The 23,061-nt window shown below is 40.7% G+C and overlaps 1 protein-coding gene across 1 annotated transcript in view; it reads right to left on the minus strand.

Annotated features, from left to right (window-relative positions):
* The window catches only part of CPQ (carboxypeptidase Q), a 158,597-nt gene that overhangs the window by 52,650 nt on the left and 82,886 nt on the right, over positions 1-23,061 (minus strand). The window contains exon 5 of the mRNA XM_075743663.1: positions 6,568-6,679. Within this exon, the coding sequence (XP_075599778.1) occupies positions 6,568-6,679 (112 nt within the window). The remainder of the gene's footprint in view (positions 1-6,567; positions 6,680-23,061) is intronic.

A 23,061-nucleotide genomic window follows, 5' to 3' on the forward strand; every position in this document is an offset into this window, starting at 1 on the left:
CGCACTCACCCATCTCTCCTCAATCACTCATTAGCAAAGAACACATCATATTCTAAATATTTCCATGCCTTTATCAAATTTGGTTAAAATTGATCAAAAGGTTAAAAACTGGGGAGGGCTGGGGATGGCGGCAGCTGCCAGACACAGCTGCAGGCAAACTGCACATTGCACAAGCTTTCTGCCTCAGACACCCTGCCTGCAGTTGTGAAGGGTAATTTCTTAAGCATCAGAAATCCTCAGCTAATCACAACAGCCCCAACTCCACTGAAGGAATGGGAATTTACCAGTTCAGACCAGTTCACGAACTGCCTCAGTGCCTCTAAAGACATCTTTATTCCCAGAAAAAAAAGATTAAAAGCAATAACTGGCCAAAACTTTCATCTTTCTTCACATAAACAACTTCTGTGAAAACACTTCAGTTCTTGGGTTTTTAAGCACATAAGCCATGAAGCAGCTCACCAGAGATCTTGCCAATCAGCAGCGTATATAAGTTTCAAGGTTCCAGAAAAAAACCCCACACAACTGTTTTTCTTTCCTTTGTGCTTCATTAAACTTCAGCTTTAACTGAGAGAAAAGACTCCTTTGGATAACATTCATCAATATGGACGCTAGTTGGTGAATTTTTCTGAGATTAGCACTGGCAAAGCAAGCTACTGTAAGAGTATAGTTGATACAGAGAAGCTGATATGGGAAAACACTTCCGCTTACTCTGGTCCGGAGATATCTATGACCACTGCTGCTATCAACAGGTGCACAGGCCAGTGCTGACCTTTAACTGTAGGTTGCTGACGGGGACGTTTCAAGAGCGAAGCTTTGGCCACACAGAAGAGATGTTTTCTGCACAGGGTGGCTGTGGAAGAGTCACCTTGCCGAAATGTAACCATCTAAAAGCTGGCGTTTGTTCTGAATTTGCTGCCTGTGCTTCCTCCTAGGAGAAGGTGGACAGGGAATGGCACCTGCAGCAAGTGCCCCATTCCCGTCACCCCGTGTGGAAGATGGACAGGGACACATTACAGATGTTAGAAGCAAAGTATTCAGATAAACTTGAAACTTCCCGCTTTTTAGCTCTTCTACTTTCCAGGCCTAACCGAATTGTTACAGCTCTAACCAGTATTCAAAATCTACAGTACTTCACAACCTGGCCCTATGTTTTTAAGGTGCTACTCCTTTGAAATGTATACATGGGATTCTATATGAATTAAATCTTTCTATTCCACTCTCTGGTAATATAATACAAAATTATTTCAGTTCAGTCTGGCCTTCATGTAGTTCCCTTTCTCTCAAAAAGAAACAATATCCATGTGAAGTCAAAAAAGTGAAATGGAAAAAAAAAAAATCCTACCAAAAGTTTGATGTGTTGAAGACTGTGTAACTAATTCAGATTATTTGTTACATGTCCTTATAGGGAACATGTAAGTGTTATGGTGTCTGAAAATCTAAAAAAAACCACTAGAAAGAATAAAAAAAGATATCAATGTGGTACTCAAACTGCCAGCTCAATTAAAAAAATAAAAGCTAACACTGAAAATTCAGGAAATATAAATGCTAACAGATTAAGTAACTGATTTACTTGGAAATAAAAGCAAAGACTGTTAAAAATTTTACTTGAGGCAAGAAAACAAACTGCACTGCTTAAAATATAACCATCTTAAACTATAATTTTAATGATTTTTCAATTAATTTCACATATTTGGTCCTAAGCCAATAGGTATTAAATGGTTTGGGGAGGAGGTTATGTTGAAAGTATGGAATGGTATTTAAACTATAATCATTCCTCAAGTACTACATGGAATTATCAAAATCCTAATTAACAGGCACAACTTGTGTCCACCAGCCACGTTCCAGGGTCACAGTGATATCTTGATGAAGTGCTATTAGATCATCACTGAAAAAATGGCTTAAATAGCGAAGTAATATCTTGCTTTCATGGAACCAATGGACCATAGCAGAAGTCGTGGCAGTATTTCTCACTACACAATACAAACTTCATATTCTAGAATTCATATTTCATAATGCTCGCTTCAGCTTTAAGATCACATCACCACAGCTGTAAGATCAGTTATACTCTGGTAAATGCAGACACAGTTTTTATGGCTATGCAATGCACCATGGCTTTAAGACTCCCAGTACACAGCAGAAAAATTCTACACGTGCATACAGACAAACCGGTTGAGTTGGTTTATCCCCATGCCAAATGTATTTGGTGGACTAGACTGAGAGTAAATTTATGAGGGTCCGAGAGGATATTAAACCAAGTCTCCACAATTCAAAATATAATGCTCACTCAAAACCCAATCTATGCAACTGATTTTAAATAAAACTCATTAATTCGTTTCTCACACAATCTGCACATCTGTTATTTTGCTGTCCTTTTTTGTCAGATTGTGTGTGCATCGTAAGATATAAAATCTGCATTAGCCAATCTGCTATGGAAGATGATAGTTTATGAAAGTCTTATCCCCCATGGTTATCTACAGGTTAGATATGATGACCCAGAAGTCCTCTCCCAGCCTTATGTTCCTGCAGAACACTGGTATAACAAGAAGAGCCACAGCTGGCCAGAACAGAGGGCGTCAGCAAAGGCTCCGGCATTTGCCAGCTGAGAAAACAGCATTTCACCACAGGTCGTACAGCAAACACACAGGCTACTACCAGAGGAAATCAAATATTTGAACAAGCAGAGAGTGATGCATTTCAGTCAAGTGTGAAAGGAAACCCAGTGAATAAGAATTATACAATGCCACCATGAACTTGCTCTTAAGAGACACAAACCAGTTTATTCTGAATGGAATAGTCAACAAACACAGAAGCATAAATTTTTTTTTCCTTGAAGGTGGAGGGAGCATAGACAATTTTCCAAGAATGATAAAAGAAAGATTTAAAAACACTAAAAGAAAGAGTAGGCCTGGATTCTTCTGTAAAAGAATTCTCTTTAGTTTGCTTTTAAAAGACCCAAAATTAAAACAGAGACATTTTGCTTTCGGTCACAGACTGATATTCCAATCATTCCAAGGCTGGGAAAATGAGAGATAAGAGGTTTAAATAATGCAAAATAAAGGAATAGGAATTCACATGGACGTTTGATATTCACCACTGCAGTATGATAGTAGCTAATCACGTAACAGAGCTTGTCTACAAAGAGCTCTTCAGGAAACACTGAGATTGTTCAAGTGCACAAATCCTTCTGAGCGGAAGCAGGGAAGGCTAGTTTATTATCTAAACTCCGTCAGAGCTAAGAGCAGCAGCAGGATTTTAGTTTTTAATGAATACGTGGTGCATTCCTCTTGACCACGGGTTGCAGTTCTGGAAAAAGGCAATGATGAGGAAAAATAGATTCCATTTGATGAAGGTCGAAAAGCATCCTTGGATATCAACTTGACAATCTAAGAAGTTTGTTTTGAACTAGTTTTGAGGGGTACAGTGACAAAAGCCCACATGGAAGTAAAACCAGCAAAAAACCTAGAGATCGAGCAGTAAGATTGGAATTTGCATTTTGGAGACCAGAAATCAGACTAGGCCACGACAGACTAGGAACAGCAGGACACTAGGCCAAACTTTGAGAGGCTGGGTGTCTAGAGAACAGAGGTGGATGACTGTGCAACCACAGCTCCCTCTTGCACATACACCAGCCCTATCTCATTTTACCTTGCGGACCATCTCTCCCACCAAACACACCCTATGTAGGCATATGTAGACCATGCCCTTCTACAATAACACGCCATCTGCAGCCCACTTCTACCCACATGATGAAGACCATGAGTAGAAGATATTGGCCTTTCAGATCCCACACAGGGGGACTATGCAAACCAGGAGGCAGTAGGCTGAGCAAGTCCACACTGGTATTTTATCCATAGCACTACTGGAACAGACAGATCCAGGCTAGAAGCTACCTCTTCCTCATTCTCTCCTTCTTCACTTACATTTAGCATTGACGGCATGGGGGTTTATTTTGACTCATACTTCTGCTGAACAGAAATTGTGGAGGAGGGAGACCAGCAAGTCCAGGATTGACAGCATGTGTGCTGTCCAGCTGATCTACAGACCAAATTCCAGAACCTGGTCACCTTGTCACCTTGCTGATTACCAAGAATGATTTAAAGAAGTGATTCCTGGCAAGAGTATGTTACTCTGCATCCCACAAACCTATTGTAGCAGGATACTACAGTGCACAAGGCCTCAGCATCAAACGTTGCTTGATGAGACATATGAGCCCACAGCATTTGACAGGTCACCATTGTTAAGCCAAATTTGACAGAAGTGTATCCTTGTAGTGATGAGACTCAAGTGTGTGCTTCCTGTGACCTGGATTACCTTTGCCAAGGAAATCAGCTGTCACAGTCCAAAGCAGAGCTCAAGCACACAGCAACATAAAAGCAGCCTAATCAGGAATTCAGCCCTCAAGCGTAAACCTGAGAATGCGCCAGTTTGATGGTATAGATGTGTCTATCAATATTTGGTGGAACAAGTCCAGGCAGGACATAAATTTATTTAGGAAGAACATTCAAGGAAAAAACAAAACCACCAAAATACATACATTGGAAATATGAACTTCTGTGAAGTTTGGAATAATATTTGCTGAATATCTTTACATGCAGATGACAGGGAAAAGAGCAGAGGCAGGATCATTGCCTGGATCCAGTCCTACTTACATGCTTTTGAGAGAGACTTAGATGAAATTGTCTTGAGAAGTTATCAAGAGCAAGGTAAGGGGTTGGGAATTAAATTAACTGAGTAGCTGCTGTAAAAGCAACTTGTAGGACAGTGAAAGATTTAGGAACATGCCGAATGACAATGTTTGCTTAAAAGACAGAGAAGGGTATGACCAAATATGAATAATGACTGACCTGTCAGCCTCACCTTGGTGCCTGGAAAGATCATGGAACAGATCCTCCTAGAAGCTATGCTAAGGCACATGGAGGAACGGGAGGTGATTTGAGACAGCCAGCATGACTTCACCAAGGGCAAGTCCTGCCTGACCAACCTGGTGGCCTTCTATGATGGAGTGACTACATCAGTGGACGAGGGAAGAGCTACGGGTGTCATCTAGCTGGAGTTCTGTAAGGCCTTTGACACGGTCACCCACAACATCCTTCTCTCTAAATTGGAGAGAGATGGATTTGATGAGTGTACTGTTCAGTGGATGAGGAATTGATTGGATGGTCACATCCAGAGGGTAGTGGTCAACAGCTCAATGTCCAGATGGAGATCAGCAATGAGTGGTGTCCCTCAGGGGTCCGTACTGGGACCAGTACTGTTTAATATCTTCATCAATGGCATAGACAGTGGGATTGAACGCATGCTCAGCAAGTTTGCAGACAACATCAAGCTGAGTGGTGCCGTTGACATGTTTGAGGGACGGGATGCCATCCAGGTGGACCTTGACAGGCTTGAGAGGTGGGCCGATGCGAACCTCATGAGGTTCAACAAGGCCAAGTGCAAGGTCCTGCCCATGGGTTGGGACAGCCCCCGGTATCAATACAGGCTGGGGGATGAAGGGATTGAGAACAGCCCTGCAGAGAAGACTTGGGGGTACTGGTGGATGAAATGCTGGACATGAGCCCACACAGTGCACTCACAGTCCAGAAAGCCAACTATGTCCTGGGCTGCATTGAAAGAAGCGTCGTTGAGGGAGGTGATTCTGCCCCTCTGCTCCGCTCCCATGAGACCCCACCTGGAGTACGGCATCCAGCTCTGGGGTTACCAGTACAGGAGAGACATGGACCTGTTGGAGCAGGTCCAGAGGAGGGCCACAAAAATGATCAGAGGGCTGGAGCACCTCTCCTGTGAGGACAGGCTGAGAGAGCTGGGGTTGTTCAACCTGGAAAAGAGAAGGCTCCAGGGAGGCCTTATTGCAGCCTTTCAGTACCTAAAAGGGGGCTTATAAGAAAGATGGAGACCAACTTTTCAGCAGGGCCTGTTGCAATAGGACAAGGGGTAATGGTTTTAAACTAAAAGAGGGCAGATTTAGACTAGATATAAGGAAGAGATTTTTTACAATGTGGCTGGTGAAACACTTGCGCAGGTTGCCAAGAGAAGCAGTAGATGCCCCCTCCCTGCAAACATTCAAGGTCAGGTTGCACAGAGCTCTGAGCAACCTGATCTAGTTGAAGATATCCCTGCTCATTGCAGAGGGGTTGGACTAGATGACTTAAAGGTCTCTTCCAACTCAAACCATTCTATGATTCTATGAATATCAGAAGGCTATCTGTGACCTCATGACCTTCATCTTCATTAGTAGGGAGGAACTCATTAAGACAAAATGAAAAGGAGTGACTTCCTTCTAAGGTAACTAGATGATAGTATATCTTACACTGAACTTTCATTCTATGATGACGGTGACCATGCAGGCTCAAGGCACTTTCTAGATCATCTACTGATGTGTTGCTTTTGGATGACCCCTGTGATTAAAGAAGGAGTCTAACAAACAGACAAACTTGCAAAATATTTATACAAAGTATGAACATTTGTGCTCAGAGGAATAAGTAAAATAGAAAATCCAGTATAGACAACATACAAAATGTCCTGGAAATGTAATGTATTAAAAATATTTTAAAATTAAATATTTACCCAGATCCTTAATGAGTGATAATGCTTCCCATGATATAAATGCTCCACCACCATCATCCATAGCTCCCTGCCCAACGTCCCAGCTGTCCAGATGTCCACTGACCAATACAATCTGGAAAAGCAAGTATGAGAAAATATGTCTACATGAAAACACTGAATCAGAAAAGTCAGATCAGCGTTTAAGCATTTTAATGATTTTGTCATAAATTTCACTTTTTAGTTTAGAACATGAGGAAGGAAACATTTCAGATAAAACTAAAACGCTGTTCTCTAGTCACTGAATATAAATCTGGGATAACCAAATATGTCCTACTGCTTCAAACCACTGCCTAAATCAAACTAGATATGCTGTGAGAAAAGTTTAAATGAAAGGTTTTGTCTTATATACTAACAATGTTCATACTTTCCAGAGATAGAGGACTACTACATTGCAGAATAGTGAAAATTTCTTTCATATTCCAGCTGTTCAAGCCCTTAGGCAGGAAATTTGATTAAATCTATTTTTGGGTGCATAAGGAAGAAATATGAACTTAGACTGAAGTGTTCCCAGACAGAGGTTGTTGTTTTATTATAGATCTATGGTACTTGTCACAGAGGACCTCTAATTTATTACCGGATCCCCTATGTGCCACAACAATGACAAGGTATTTTATAGTTCCATTAGTCATAAGGATATTTTAAATTAAAAACTACATGGTAGCAAGTCCCAGATGGGTTTTCTGCAAAGAAAGTTTTGTGACTACAGTAGAGTATAGTAGTATCTGTATCTCCAGAAACACCCACTTTCAGATGTGAACTCTTCAAATGTTGACAAGCAGCATCAGACCAATACCAGAAGTGAGACAGTTCCCTAACTGGACCTGAAGTTGAAGGGCTGATGGATCTATGATTGCAATAGAGAGGTCACGGTGGGACAAGAACTCTGAGCTGAGCAGGCAGTGTGGTAAAATGATGCAATAGGACAAAAACAAGAGCTGGGGGCCGCTGCAGTGCCCCAGGAGTCTTTGAAGAACTGGTACCAGTAAAAAGCACCCTTGGGATAGGGTGGAAGTGGAAGCATCCAACCTATGACAACTCAGCACTGAGGAAAAAACTGAAGGAGACCCTGGAGCATGTCTGTGTCCTGCCCAGAACTGGCCATATATGAAGGGATGCTTCTAACTCCCTGATCGGGTCTGAAGAAGGTGAAAAATACTCATTCCTCCTGCCACCTTCTTCACTCTAAAGGATGAGAATCTCCTCGCATATCATCTCAGCTTTCATGCATCACAGGACAACTACTTTAGCACTGATAATGAGAACATAATGAGTTTTTCCTATTATCACCCCTTGAGGGTGAGAGCCTATGCTATCAAGTGTGCAGTTAATATTGCAAGGAACTAACTTGGGGCCTAACCATGAAAACCTCTATTTTCCCCTTCACATGAGAGAAATCTTTGTAAGTTTTCACTGATTATTAAAAACAATGCACAAACAGATCATGGCAATGGAGTGCAGCAAATACAAACTCAGGTGGCACAACTAAAAGGCCCCTTTGCATTAAACAAGGGCCATGACAAATTTCTAGTCATATATACTGTATTGCCATATGTCCAATCAGAATGTGCCAAAACTCTTGAAATTTAGAAAATACACTATGAAATGTTTATAGATGTGTGTATCATAAAAACCAGAAGCTGGAAAAGCTTGTGCTCAAAATCTGAAGAGCAGTTTACTCTTTCTTTCTCAGATGTTTCAACCCTCTTTTCTGCTTACCCAGCCTTAACTAAACACACGTTTGCTTTCCAGCATAGATTGATTTTCTTGGTAGTAGACTGACACGCTGCAGCCTTTATTCCAAAACCTCCCTTCCTTCAAAAGCGCTTAAATTTGGACAGCAGGCCCCTCTGGAAAAGCCTCAGATTTACTCAGGAGGTATTCCTGCAATTTAATGTCGTGATCCTCCCAGGCCCGGCGTGAACGACTGCAAACAGCACGTTTCCCAGGGACGCTGCCCTGCAGTATGAGTACTTAAACCGCGGCAGGCCTCTGCTACAATAGCAACATAGCTTGAAACCGGATAATCTGAGAAAAGCCATGCCAGCTTTGGAGGTAGAAACTTGCTGAAATGAGAGCAGAAAAGAAGTGATCATGGCAGTACTCCTTGCTCTTTTTTGTTTTCTTATAAGGGAGGACTAAGCACACACACACACACACACGCTTGCAGGTGGTGAGGGCAATGCAGGAATGAACTCTGCTCTCAGAGCTCGGGACGCACGTGCAGCCCCGCTGCAAGCTGCCTATGGAGGACAGAGTTAAACACCACCACGCTTGGCAGCCAACTGATGCAGGCTATTCACTATCCATTCAATAAGGAATTTGCAAATAATAATAACTTAAAAAAAAAAAAAAGAACCGAAAAGGCTCTGGGTGAGTGGTATAAAGGATGTCTAATCCACAACTTTGAAATTGCCATGTGGTTTGTTTGTTCTTAAAGCAAAAACTGGTTTTAAGAAGGTAACTAACTATTCACTCTCCTGGGAAACAGAGCTTCAAGCTGAAGTGAATTATTTAGAACAAGTTTGTAAACTCAGTGAGAGAGAACCAAGTTTACAATAGAAGCGACGCCTTGTCTTTAGCAGTGAAAGAATACCTCAGTAACGCTGTTCCCTGGCCGCAATCTCAACATGAGCGTCTGAGAGGGAATCACTCCTCGTTTCTGTCAAACAACACATATTGCAACAGCAGGAAATTCTGAATCAGAAGAAGGTGGTGTAATCCCATTTGGGGTTACAGACTCCAATCACAAAGCATCTTTACCAACTCCAGAACATTACACTAAAACAGATCAAGGTTCAAGTGGATTGAGAAAGTCAGATCATTTTATGGATGAACTTTTACTTAAATTCACTTAAGCTGATGCCAAAAGCAATTACATAAATACAACCAATGTACTTCTATGTGAAATTTTTTTCAGAACAGTTGTTTTTTTAAACTATCATGCTTTTCCAGCAGCTGCTAAAACTAAAGTTTCAGTGATCCTGCTGATAGCTAGCCATAGACATTCTTAAAATAAGACATAGTCATAAAATAACAAAACCATTATGTTTACCTTGGTCTTTAAGTAGATATAATGTGTCTGGGCAATGAATGGAAATATTTCTGAAATACACTCTAAACTACTACATTATTTAAAATAATATTATAAAATAATAGTATTATAATTCTCTATACAGGTGGGCTAATAGCAAAGGCAGTTAAAGCTATCAATCAAGGGTGTATGATTATTGCATTTTCCACATTGCTTTCAAATCTCTTATGTGGTTGTCAGCTTCAAATCTACACATACGCTAATCACTTACATTTGCACAAAACATCTCCATAGAAATGTCAGCACGTGCCAACAGAATGCAAGCATTGCAAAGCAATGTAAGTAAGTATATGTAAGTATAAGTATTTGTTTTAAATATACAGAGAAACCACAAGCAACTGTATAGGACAGTACAAACACAGCAATACATATTTGCCAAATTGACCAAAAATAAATTTAGGATAAGACAGCTTGCATGCAACATGACAACTTAAGATTTGGCTTTCGTGCAGTGACACAGCTAAGAAATGCTACTCTAGACACAGTCCTGAGACAGTGCAGCAGAAGTGAAACTGCAGGAAACGTTTCAAATGGAAGATGAGTTATTCTATTTCCTTCTGCACCAGCATTATGATCTCTATTGGAAGCCTTTAAGTCATGCCTAGCATTTCAATCAAGCATACTGAAATATTTTTAAAATTATATTTTATTTATATAAATATATATTTTATATTTTATATTCTAAACCCAAGAAGATTAGGAAGAGGAACACATTTGTATATGTTATGGAGTTATCCTTCTTTAAGCAGGAAGTTTTTTGCCACTAAAAAAAATCTCCCATTCCATACGTAGTCACACATGCCTATTGCATTTGTCACGCAATAACTTCCTAAAATGTAGGTGAACTACCTTCTGCTTGGTTAGAGGGAATTTTGAGAAAAGTTTATTCCACTTTTAGCTAGTCTTTGCAACCTCTCTTGTTCCTGTAGAGGAACAAGGCAAAGTCTTCTTTCTATGCAACATTAGAGATCATAAATAAAAAACATTAGGAAAGAACTGTAAGTAACATTTTCAATCACAGAATGTAATCTAGAATAACATTTGTATCAAGTTATGAAAACCAGCATGCAAAGTTTTTCCATGTCACTGAGGTAGACAGTAATGGAAGACTAATGAAGTCATCATTCATCTTTGCCCTTCATGGATGAAGAAGACTTCATGGATGGAGGTTAGGGTCCACAAAGTGGGACGTTTATTCATGGAATCTAGCTATCAACACATTCTCTTAGAAAAGCTTAGTAATAATTTTCATCATCCAAATCACTGAAAAGGATTTTTCCTTACATCTACCTCTAGTAGACAGAGAAGATAAGGAGCACCTTAACTTGCATGGAGAGGACAGAAAACTTAAACAAGGATCACATACAAAGAGAATGGGATGACCAAGAACTAAACAGGATATTAGAACCAGATCAAACATCTTCAGCCACAAGACATTTGAACTCCAAGTGTCTGTATGCCAAAACTTCAAGCTAAAACGGTGAAGTGCTCTAGAATGTAACTTGAGTTCTTTTCAACTGCTCATCCACGTATTCAGCCAAATACTGCCATTTAGTCATTTGCTCAAGCATCACAGGTCTACAGTGTTCCAGCGCAGTTTCCAATTACCTGGAAACTCGTGAAAAGCATTTCTATTCAAATTTTTGTGGTTCTTTTTTCTCCAGTTTGCTCCTAAACAGCTCCATCTTAAGCTCTAGGTACCACAATAAGGTCTTAACATTATTTGACTGGATATTTTTTCTGCATGAATCCCCTCTCAGTGCATGGAATATTTGTACAACACAACTTACACATATGACCATCACTTACAGTTGATTTGTGTTTGGACCAAAATTATGGGAAAACAGAAGTCAGATAAGAATTAGGATCCCCTATTCAATCCAATCTGTATTGTATTTGTGTGGCAAGATTTTGGTAGTGGAGGGGCTACAGGAGTGGCTTCTGTGAGAAGATGCCAGAAGTTTCCCCTATGTCTGATGGAGCCAATGCCAGCTGGATCCAAGATGGACCCACCGCTGGCCAAGGCCAAGCCCATCAGAGACAGTGGCAGCGCCTCTGGGATAACAGAGTTAAGAAGGGGAAAAAAACCACCAAGAGCGACTGTAGCCAGAGACAGGAGTGAGAAAATATGAGAGGAACGACTCTGCAGACACCAAGGTCAGTGCAGAGGAGGGGCAGGAGGTGCTCCAGGCGCTAGAGCAGAGATTCCCCTGCAGCCTGTGGAGAAGACCATGATGAAGCAGGCTGTCCCCCTGCAGCCCATGGAGGTCCATGGTGGAGCAGATATCCACCTGCAGCCCATGGAGGACCCCATGCTAGAGTAGGTGGAGGCACCTGAAGGAAGCCATGACCCCATGAGAAGCCCACGCTGGGCTCCTGGCAGGACCTGTGGCCCCATGGAGAGAGGAGCCCACACCAGAGCAGGTTTGCTGGCAGGATTTGTGACCCCATGGGGGACCCATGCTGGAGCAGTCTGCTCCTGAAGGACTGCACCCTTGGAAGGGACCCACGCTGGAGCAGTTCATGAAGAACTGCAGCCCGTGGGAAGGACTCGCACTGGAGAAGTTCATGGAGGACTGTCTCCCATGGGAGGGACCCCACGCTGGAGCAGGGGCAGAGTGTGAGGAGTCCTCCCCCTGAGCAAGAAGGAGCAGCAGAGACACCGTGTGATGAACTGACCACAACCCCCATTCCCCGTCCCTCTGTGCCGCTGGGGGGGAGGAGGGAGAGAATTCAGGAGTGAAGTTGAGCCCGGGAAGATGGGAGGGGTGGGGGGAGGTGTTTTAAGATTTGGTTTTATTTCTCATTGCTCTACTCTGTTTTGCTTGGTAATAAATTAGGCTATTTTTTTTAAGTTGAGTCTGTTTTGCCCACAACAGTAATTGGTGAGTGATCTCTCCCTGTCTTTATCTTGTCCCACAAGCCTTTTGTTGTATTTTTCTCTCCCCCGTCCAGCTGAGGACGGACAGTGACAGACTGGCTTTGGGGGGCATCTGGCCTCCAGCCAGGGTCAACCCACCAGACAATCAAAAAATTGCCTATGTATTCTCTCCTTCCCCAGCTACTCATTACTCTTTTTACTCACACAAATATTCTCTCACTTCAAAATTTTCTGTCTTCCCTAGTCCCAAACAAAATTTCTGATGCTAACTAAACCATGACTGAAAAACTCATAATCCCAGCTTCTCAGACGGAGGAACCCAGCACCAGATTCAGGCCTGTGGTCCTAAGCATAGGGAGTACATTTTGAGTAGTCTACCCATTTGGATTTCATGACAACTATGAACTGCCATATGGCTTCAGTTTATAAGAATCTAAAGATTTTCTTCATTTAACTGTGTTAACAGCATGAGAACAAGGGAAAAGAGAAAGGCAGCATATCATGTACCTAACAAGTGGGCAAATAAAACAGCTGGCAGGACTAAATTTAAGCCCATCATGCTTAATCTGCCTTCAAAACTATGATTAAATAAAGTCTTCATATACACAGATTTGCAAATTAAGAGTAGTAAATCTGGCATGGCAGTTTTAGGATGTATTAGCATCATCTGCAGTAGTGCTTGCAAATATGTTCTGGAAAATGGCAAGACCAAGCAATGTGCTTTTCTATTGCTTACCCACATAGTACAGCTGGCACTAATGTCCACAGCAACCTTCCTCTTTTGAAGTAATTCTTAGTCTGCAGACTGTATTCTTTTTCTCATTTTTAGGAAAAAGTTCTGTCATCTTAATGGAATAAAATGTTGGTGTGTAATGAGGTTTTTTTGTCCTGACCCATTCTCTTCCGTAGTCCACCTCAAACCTTTGTCCTTTCAACTCACACAGCAAAACAAATGACAAATTAAGAGTTATCAGCTCTTCCTACTTGATGCTTCATGTCCAGGCAGAACCACATCCCTGTATACAAACCAACATTCCTCAAGTTTTAAAATATTTACAATAGTTATTTATTTGTATCATGCAGTAAGATTCTATAAAACAGTCCCTTGGCTTTTCCATCAAAGGCCTTCCAAAACCTAAACAATCAGAATTTGTAATCCTATGTGCTGTGGCAGCACACAGACTGCATCACACATTGTCTTCCTTTCTGGAATCCAACCCAGCTCTTCCAATAGCAGGATGGAGACTCGAAGGAAACTTCTCAGGCACTGCATAATAAAAATAACCATTTAAACAGTTCTTGCAGGGACACTGGGTTTTCTGTCTATACTACCATTATTTCAAGCTCACCATCTCAACGTTTGGGGAAGACAAAAGTGACAAAGTTGAGTGCCCATCCACAACATAGCACTATATGGCATGGGATTAGAATTAGACTTATGTGCAAGGTTAGATACATACATATAATATAGATTTGATTATAAACTCTCTGATATTTAAAAATGTGTGGTTCATTATTACCAGAAAAAAATACTTTGTTCAGTTATGTTTAAACACAGGTCTACTCTATTGTGTGTAATTCCATCAACTTCAACAGCTAAACTCAAGCACGGAGCTGTATCAGAGATATTCAGTTGTAAAAAACACTTACTCAGTAAAAACTCTTCATGAAAGTCTACCCTGACCATTTCCCAAATATTTGTTCTGGGCTACAAATATGTGAAAAAAAGATTTGTGAGATTCTGCACTTGCCTTTAAGAAAACACTAACTGCCTCCAGTTAAACTGCAGTTGGATTAAAACATGCCCTAAATGTAAATCAGGAACATTACCACATTTAGTGGATTTTATTTTGTATATATAAGAATATTTCTTCAAATTAGTTTTTAGCTTTGGTGTCCAAATAATATGACTTCACTGTACAGCTCCTTTTATTAGATTTCACGCACATTAGGAATGGTTCTCAAATAATCAGTCTAGCTGTCTCAACTAATTTACAGTCCTAAAGATACAGTGAAGTTCAGAAAGAAAAAAATGATTAAAACAAAAACTGTCTTTTCTACTTAATATGCAGTGTAGTAAGTCTCAACTTCCAGGCTTCCGATTAAATGATAGATCTGCACATGAAACAGAAGTGACTCATTTAGTCGCACAAGAATCCAACCCTATTATTGCTAAAAAGCTGATTAACCTTCAAAGAGCCTCTGTGTCACAATATACAGTAAACTCTTTAAAGCCGAATCTCTACTTTGTAAAAGTGATTGAAAATAAAGTGTTCTCAGAAAGTATTGCAACCAAACCTCCCTGTTTGAACTGAATCTCAAAACCACTGAGTAGTTAAATAGCATGGGCTGAGATCATTTATGGCATATAGGACAGTGAAGGACAAAATTAGTCTGAAAATAAATTATTACTGATAAGGGAATTGTAGTAAAGGTAATGAGACATAGAAACTATATGAGCATTCAAAAGATAACCAAGTATTGAAATGACTACCATTTTCTTATTAAACATTGGATTTTAAGACTTAGCATTTCCATACTTAAGTTCCCTAGAATCTTTTCTTTCCTATTTCCTGAGAAATAATACCGCTCTTCATAATACTGTATTTTGAAAATAAGGATTTTAATTTATATATTTCAGCCCACCTCTAGAGCTTTTAAGAGGAAAAGTCATAACAATACCTCTAAACAAAATCAGGTATCACTGAAATATCACTTACCCTTGCATAAAGATGATGTTGTAGCAGCTGTTTTTCTAGTTCAAAGATTAGCAAAGAATCTCTGCAATACCCCTGCATGAAAGCTGAAACAGCGTCTGACCTGATGTGCAGAGAGAAACAATCCTTTTTCTACACTGACCAAAGGAAGACTTCCCTTACACATGTAGTAGATGATTTGTGTATGAAGAAAGGGATTATTTTATAAACCAGAGACTTTGTATTTATATATTTTTCACTTTAGGGATATATATGATTTCACATTACTACAGATCTAGCAACATTCCCAAATGTTTTATTTTCAAAATTTCTTTTATCAGATATCAAAATTAATCTCAGCTAAAATAAACACTAATGCCTAACGCTACTTCTTTTACTGAAGCATGTACAAAACCTGTCCTACTTGTACACTGTGATATTATACACTACTGGCAAATACTCCTTTCCAAAACTGTAAAAATTGTAGAATTTTCTCCAAAAAATTACAAAACTATTGTTTCCTCTCAAGAACACTAGAGGATTCCTTAAGTCAGACCCATGCCCCGCTAGCACTGCCTTAGAGCATTCTGATGACCTAAAATGTCCTGAAAGCCATCCTGAGTAGACACCTCTGAACTGTCCTCGAGAAAATACATGTTATTTTACAAATCCTCCAAGAAGATTGCTGACGGAAGCAAGTCAAAACAACCCTTTGATGCCTGCAATGACAGCAGAGGACTACAAGAGAGGCTTCAAAACGTAACACTTATGCCTCAGTGCCAGACACCAAGCATCAGAGAATACCTGAGGCTGGAAGGGACCTCTGGGTGCTCATCGACTTCCCCACCCTGCTCAGAGCAGGGTCAACATCTGATCCCTCAGAGTTTTGTCCAGTCGAGTTCTGAAAATTTCCAAAGATTGAGATGCCACAACCTCTCTGGACAAATTGTTTCAATGTTTGCTCTTAGGAAAATATTTTTCCTAATACCTATTATAACACAAGCTTTTTTAAAATGCGCCCTACAGGGCCCTCACTGCAGCATTCAAAAGCCAAACTGGATTTTGAATGCAGTCAGCTCACAAGCCTGACTTGTAGTTTTACATCTCCAGAAGCTTTTACTTAACTCATCTCCACCAGCTGAACACAATGGAAATCAAAATCTTGCCTTTTACCACACCACTGTCCCTCACCATTATACATACTAAAAGGAGTGCTGATCACGTAATCAGTTCTCCCAAAACTGTCTCATCATCCCACTTGATCAATGATCTGTCAGAACTGGTGATGTCTCTTGTCCTTGCTACTATATAGTGGGAGGTGGCTCCATGCCATTCTGCTGTGATGGCAAAAGCTTTCTACTCTCTGGCATTAAGTATTTTCATGGTCAACGATTCACAGGTCTGTTTTCACAGCTGCAACTCCAGCCTATGATGGAGGCTCTTCTGATGCTGTCCTCTTTCTCCATAAATCCATGCCTAGGCCAGGTTCTTGACATTTCTTCCTCTGCTACTTAAAGGATTTCATTGTATAGTATGCTAAATCACTCAATTATGCTTTCATTTGATTACTGTAACCCTTTTTTATTTCTACAACTTATCCTACATTTCTGGCACCTGCACAAGTTTTCTCAGAATTTTGCAAAGATTATCCTTTCATTTGTCCCGGGCTTTTTTAAGATTCTTACTATTCCTTACTAATTTTTTTTTTAATGTCTGCATAACATTTTTATTTCTCTTTCCCATACACACATTGTTTCTCTCTTAAACTGCACAATAAACTTCTCAACACAGTGCTAACTTCAGGCATTTCCAGAAGTGCAGCAACCCACTGGGGTGGGGTAGTAAATTACTACAAAGTGATGACTGAAACACGAGCACATGCAGCACAGGGATGGGCAGGAGGAATAGAGATCTGCATGCAGCTGCAGGGCTGCCATCTCCTTGGGATTCCAGAGGCATGGTGGGATGGCATACATGGCCAGATGGCTGCAAATGATCAGTGCAGACTCAGACAAACACAAGAAGCCCCATGTTCACAAGCCCTGGTCATCATGGGGCACTTTAACCACCCTGATATCTGCTGGAGAGACAACACAGCAGGGCATAAGCAATCCAGGAGGTCTCTGGAGTACACTGAGGACAATTTCCTCACAGAGGTGATCACATGAGGGAGATGCTCTAGTGGACCTCATACTTACAAACAAGGAAGAACTGATTGGGGATGTGAAGGTCTGCAGTGAACGTAAGATGGTGGAGTTTAGGATCCTGAGAGGAAGGAGCAACACAAATGCCAGGATCTATGATATCAGCCCTGGACACCAGGAAAGTAGAGTTTAGCCTGTTCAACGACCTGCTTGTAAGAATCCTATAGGAAATGGTCCTGGAGAGAAAAAGGGTCCAGGAGAACTGGATGATTTTCAAGGATCAGTCAGGGGCTGACCAGCTGGAAAGCAGCTCAGTAGAGAAGCAGCTTGGGGTTCTGGTGGACAACTAATTGACGAGGACCCAGCAATGTGCCTGTGCCATAAACAAGGCCAACAGCACCACGGGCTGCATCAGGAAGAGTGTTGCCAGCAGGTCAAGGGATGTCTCTCAGCGCTGGAGAAACACATCTGGGTGCTGTGTCCAGCTCTGAGCTTCCCAGAACAAGAGAGACATGAATGTACTGGAATAAGTCCAACCAAGGGCCATAGAGATGATGGAGTGGAGTGTCTGACAGAGCTGGGACTGGAGAAGAGGAGGCTTCAGGGATCTCATTGATGTATATAAATACTTGATGAGGGATGTAAAGAAGATAGAACCAGACTCTTCTCAATAATGACCACTGACAGAACAAAATGCAACAGGCACAAACTGAAATAGAAAAAAATCCATTTAAAAATAAGGAAAAAAAAATTTACAAGAGTTGTAGAATATTGCAACTGCTACCCAAAGAAGCTGTGGGGTCCCCACCTTGGAGATATTCAAAACCCAAGCCCTACTCAACCTGCTCTAGTTGACCTGGCTTTGAGCACAGAGGTCTCTTTTTGTAATTATGACACTGATTCCAGAAAGAATAATTCATATTTTCTTCTGGCTCTATAAATAATCCACATTTCTTTTGACTCTGAAAATTTCATTAAAGAGACACAAAAAGCAGAACACAACTTGGAAATCAATTCTACTAAACCCAAGTATGTCCTTCAAGATCCAGACAGCAAAAGTACAACTATAATATTCAATATAGTATTTTACTGGCACAACACAAAAGACGTCTTTTCTACTTAGGGCAGTCAAAATCATAGTAAAAATTAAAGTTGGTATCAAATCTATTTTATGGAATCATTTGCAATTTTTGTCTAATAGTTTTATGAACTGATGCAAAAACCCACAGAAACAGGATATTACTTGGCTTGCAACATAAAAAAAAAGAGTCTTTATCTTACGCTGACCCTAAAAGAATTGCTTCACGTATTGTATGAGACGTCTTCAAAGTCTCAACATCATTTTCACATGACAAGTCTTCTTTTCACCAATTATAGTCCCTTCGGTTTCTTTTAGTTTGATAATTAAAACAGCGCTTCTATTGAGGCTTAAATGTGGACTTAGAAAATCATTAATTTCTAAATTCAAATTAGTTAATTATATTGTATTGATTTCTTTATCAGTAAAATGGGACTAAACAACTGCTTATTATGTAGGGATACAGTGAAGATTAATATTTATTCATATATTTAGGACAGCATTGATAGAAAATATTAAGAAATGGAGACTCAAAATCCCTGTCGTGTGTTCAAATTACTGGAGCTGTATCTCCTTACACAAATGAAAACTCAGTCCATAATTTCTACTACTTGTTCACAGCCCCACAGAAACCAGAGTCATATTCACAGAGACACAGCTAAGTACTTGCAAGTAACACCGACAGATTTCCCTACACAATTCCTATTAGTGTACCTCAAAACCCCAGAGTTTTGATACAAAGTGATAGCTCAGCCTTCCTGTTTATCTGTCCTTCATTTCTTTCTTTATACACTATTGTGAAACTCAAAGCGTGTTTGATACAAGTTTTCACCAAGACGGAGAAGAGGCTGCTTTATCAATCTCAACCAATTTCTGTAAAAGACCAGATGAGACAACTGTTTGTCAGGATGATTCAGAGGGTGGAATATCTGCTCAAAGTCAGGATTCGGTTTATTGGAACCAGTAACGCAAGGGCTCTGGAATGCATTTGGAGTGCAAGAAACTTCAGAAAACCTGGTACAGTTGTGACAAAACAGGAAAAAACAGTGGCAAAATGGACTCCAAGACGTTTGGCATACCACAAGGCTGGAAAGTGGTTTGAGTGCATGAGTCGTCTGGACACTATATGGCTACTGCCTGCTGCCATCTTTTAATACCTGCACATGCCAGGCAGAAATCAGAGCTTCCTTTGCACAGAACAAACAGCAGATGGATAACTCATAGCTCTGGACAAACCTTGGAGAAAGGTGAAAAATAAGTCAACTGCAGTAATGGAAAGGGAGGAGATATACAAATCCCTTGTCCTGCCTCTTTCCAAAATCATGGTGTGACTACCACAGGCAGGGATACCAGAAAATGGAAGTTATCTCATTTGGAACTTGTCCAGCTTGTGTGAAACATTTGAGTATTCATTGCAAGGGACACGCAGAGCGATTACAGCACTTGTCCTAAAAGTGGGAGAGCTGTCCTCACGGCTGCAGTCTGGAATCAAGCCGAGCTGTGCTTTGCATATTGATCTCCATCTCCCCGCTATCGAGCACCTCGGAAATGGCTGCAGGTTGGTACCATCTCCAACACTTTCACAGGCACTAATTTCTTCATGTCCTCCATAGCATGGGAACCTTTTTGAGCTTGTGAAAATGTTCACGGCAGATTTATTCTTCTCCCTGTGTCCAGCTACAGATAGGAAATCAGAAAGAAAAACACCAGAAACGCCAGCTAGGTCCAGGTTATACAGATAGGGTTGCGTGATGTGGGTTTCTGTCTACTTGGACTTAACATCAAATTTATGTCCCTAGGCCACTCAACATCTGTCAGTGCTAACTAACACTCCCTGTCACTTCACCTTAGATTTGAATCCCTGACCTTCATCTGAAAGGTTGTGTGTCTCATTGCCAGCGCCAGCTCCCTCTAGTTTCTCTTCCTACAGCTGCAAGTTGAAATAACGTATTTACTTAACTATCCCTGCACCCCGCAATTTCACACACGACAGAGGAATGTATGCTCACAGAAATTCTGACATCTATATAGCAGTGGCTAACCAGCTGGCAAGCACCACTGGCTGCGACTGGACATCAGTCTTCAATCACCTCCAAAACATGCATTAAAAAGACCCTTTATTCATTCAGCCTCCACAACCCTGACACTGAATGCAATAAAGGTTGTTGGATTTTTTAATGAAACCTTGTGTCATACAAAAATTATTACTGCTGTTCTATTTGCACTTCATTTCATATCTGTTTGTGTTGAAATGAATTTAATTTCTCCTCCAGGCACTGTTCTCAGAGGCTCCTATTCTAATTTTATTAGTTTTCGTGCCTTTAAATTTCAAAATTAAACACAATGGTTATCACAGTAGTACACAAAACTGATTATCTGTCCTGGATTAATAAGCTTGAAAGGCACGTTTAGTAAAGATTCTATATCAGGGCTGTACCTGCTTAAATATTTTAATGGTTGAATGTTAAAAGAAACTTATTCTAGCCTTTAAATAAACCTCTGACAAGACTGCACACAGAGAATTAGGGGCATGAAGAACAAGATTCTTTTAACAAACACCTCCACTCCAGTCCTTCTTATCAGAAGTAACTGCATAAAAAATCTGATTCATATGTTTATCATTTGAGTGCATTCAGCAATCTGTATTCCCATGTTAGTGGATTTAATAACACAACAATTTCAGAATAACTGATAGGAATCTGTAGTTCTCTCTAAACTTTTCTCTTCCCACTGATGTCTTATAAAATTTACTACTGACTTTCCAAGCTCTTCTTGGATGCTTCGGTCCTGTTGAAAGAAGAAAAGATGCTTGAAGGTTGGCCAGCATTTATCTCCACCACGTTCTTCTCAAGAGACTGAAGCCTTTGTGCAGACAGTTCCCTTTTTGTCCACATGCAGCAGGGACAGACTGAGGGAAACGTGAGCCACAAGGTGGTAACACTGGAGGACGTTTTAATTACGGCTTTGAAAAATGTTGATCGCAAAATAAGGTCAGGGCAAGCAGGAAACTCGAACATTTATTAGACTGATCTTCTTGAACAACGATAAGCAAAAATGTTTACCTGGATTTTGCCTCTTACAAATGAAACAAAATGAAAATGAACTCATTCTGTTACTAAGAGCAAAAAAGGCAAAAGTACTCTGCTAGTGGGCTGCTACTCGGTCATACTGAAACACCCCAGGCTGGCAGGATAATTTACTTAACAACAGGTGTCAAAGACACCCTCTTGGAAAAAGCTGCTCCAAAGAACAGGTCCTCTGCAATCCGTATATTCCCAAAACTTGAGCTGAAACCACCTACATTCACGTGACCCAGAGTGCAACTGCAGATCTCACTCTAGTAACTAACATTTACTCTTTCCAGCTGCAGGACATCCAATACTAACACCGCTACCATAATTACACCATTATAATTGTAACTGAGACACACATAAGGCAAAAAGACACAGAACTGAAATATTTCTAGGACTTTGCCTACCAACTTTGCAATCTAAGAAACAACCTTACAGTTACTTTCTATTCCACAATTGATACAATGCTATTCCATGTTCTCCAGTAAACATGCTTTTCAAAAAAAAAAAAAAAAACCAAAAAAAACCAACTAGCTAATGTTTTATTTCTTTAAAAAAGACACAAGGGAAGAAGTTAGTAGAAAGAGTAAAGAAGTCAAATGAGGTAAAAAGAAAGCTGCAGATAAAAAGTTTCTGCGGTTCTGTACAAAACATTGACTCCAATTCAGGTATGTCACCAGAATCGTCCATGACTTGTTGCCAGTATCATTAAATAGCATAGGTTTGAGGGGTTCTCTTTTTACAAACTTCAGCATGGGAACAGACATTAGCTGGTGGTGTTGTGTCACTTGCTCTGAGCATGTCACCAGAGGAAACACAACTGAGTACTGGAAGTTCAGAAAACATGCACAGACACATACAAAAAGTGTCCTAGATGCCTCAACAGTGATCTGTGTCTATTGAGCTACAGCAGATTCTTATACTAAGGACACAATCTCTCCAAATTACCCCAAAGAAACACCAAGAAAGAAAAACAGGACTGAAAATCAGACTGTAAATGTATTGCAGAAAAGCTTTTAACCGACACAGGTTGCCCAGAGAAGCTGTGGATGTTCCCTCCCTGGAAGTGTTCAAGGCCAGGTTGGATGGGGCTTTGGACAACCTGGTCTAGTGGAGGGTGTCCCTGCCCATGGCAGGGGGGTTGGAACTGGGTGATCTTTGAGGTCCCTTCCAACCCAAACCATTCTATGATTCTATGATTATGAGAGTCCTGAGTTTTCTCGGGGAAAAAGGACAGAGCACAATAAAAGCTTAGGTACATTGAGCAGGACAGCACTGGCAAAGGATGGGTGCTAAACAGTTGTTTTATGTAATAACAAAAGTTGCGCTAGAGATGCCAATGATTTTCCATCACAGGGTTGCCTTGGCATCCCACACACCACCTTCACTGTAGCTGCCCTAACAGCCCTGGAGACCTTCCTGTGCTTGCTCTCCAGACCATCTTGATCAGCAGTTGCACCCATACATCCACACAGGTTTTCATGAGCAAGAAAA

This window comes from Balearica regulorum, chromosome 2 (assembly GCF_011004875.1).
Source record: "Balearica regulorum gibbericeps isolate bBalReg1 chromosome 2, bBalReg1.pri, whole genome shotgun sequence".
NCBI classification, from domain to species: domain Eukaryota; kingdom Metazoa; phylum Chordata; class Aves; order Gruiformes; family Gruidae; genus Balearica; species Balearica regulorum.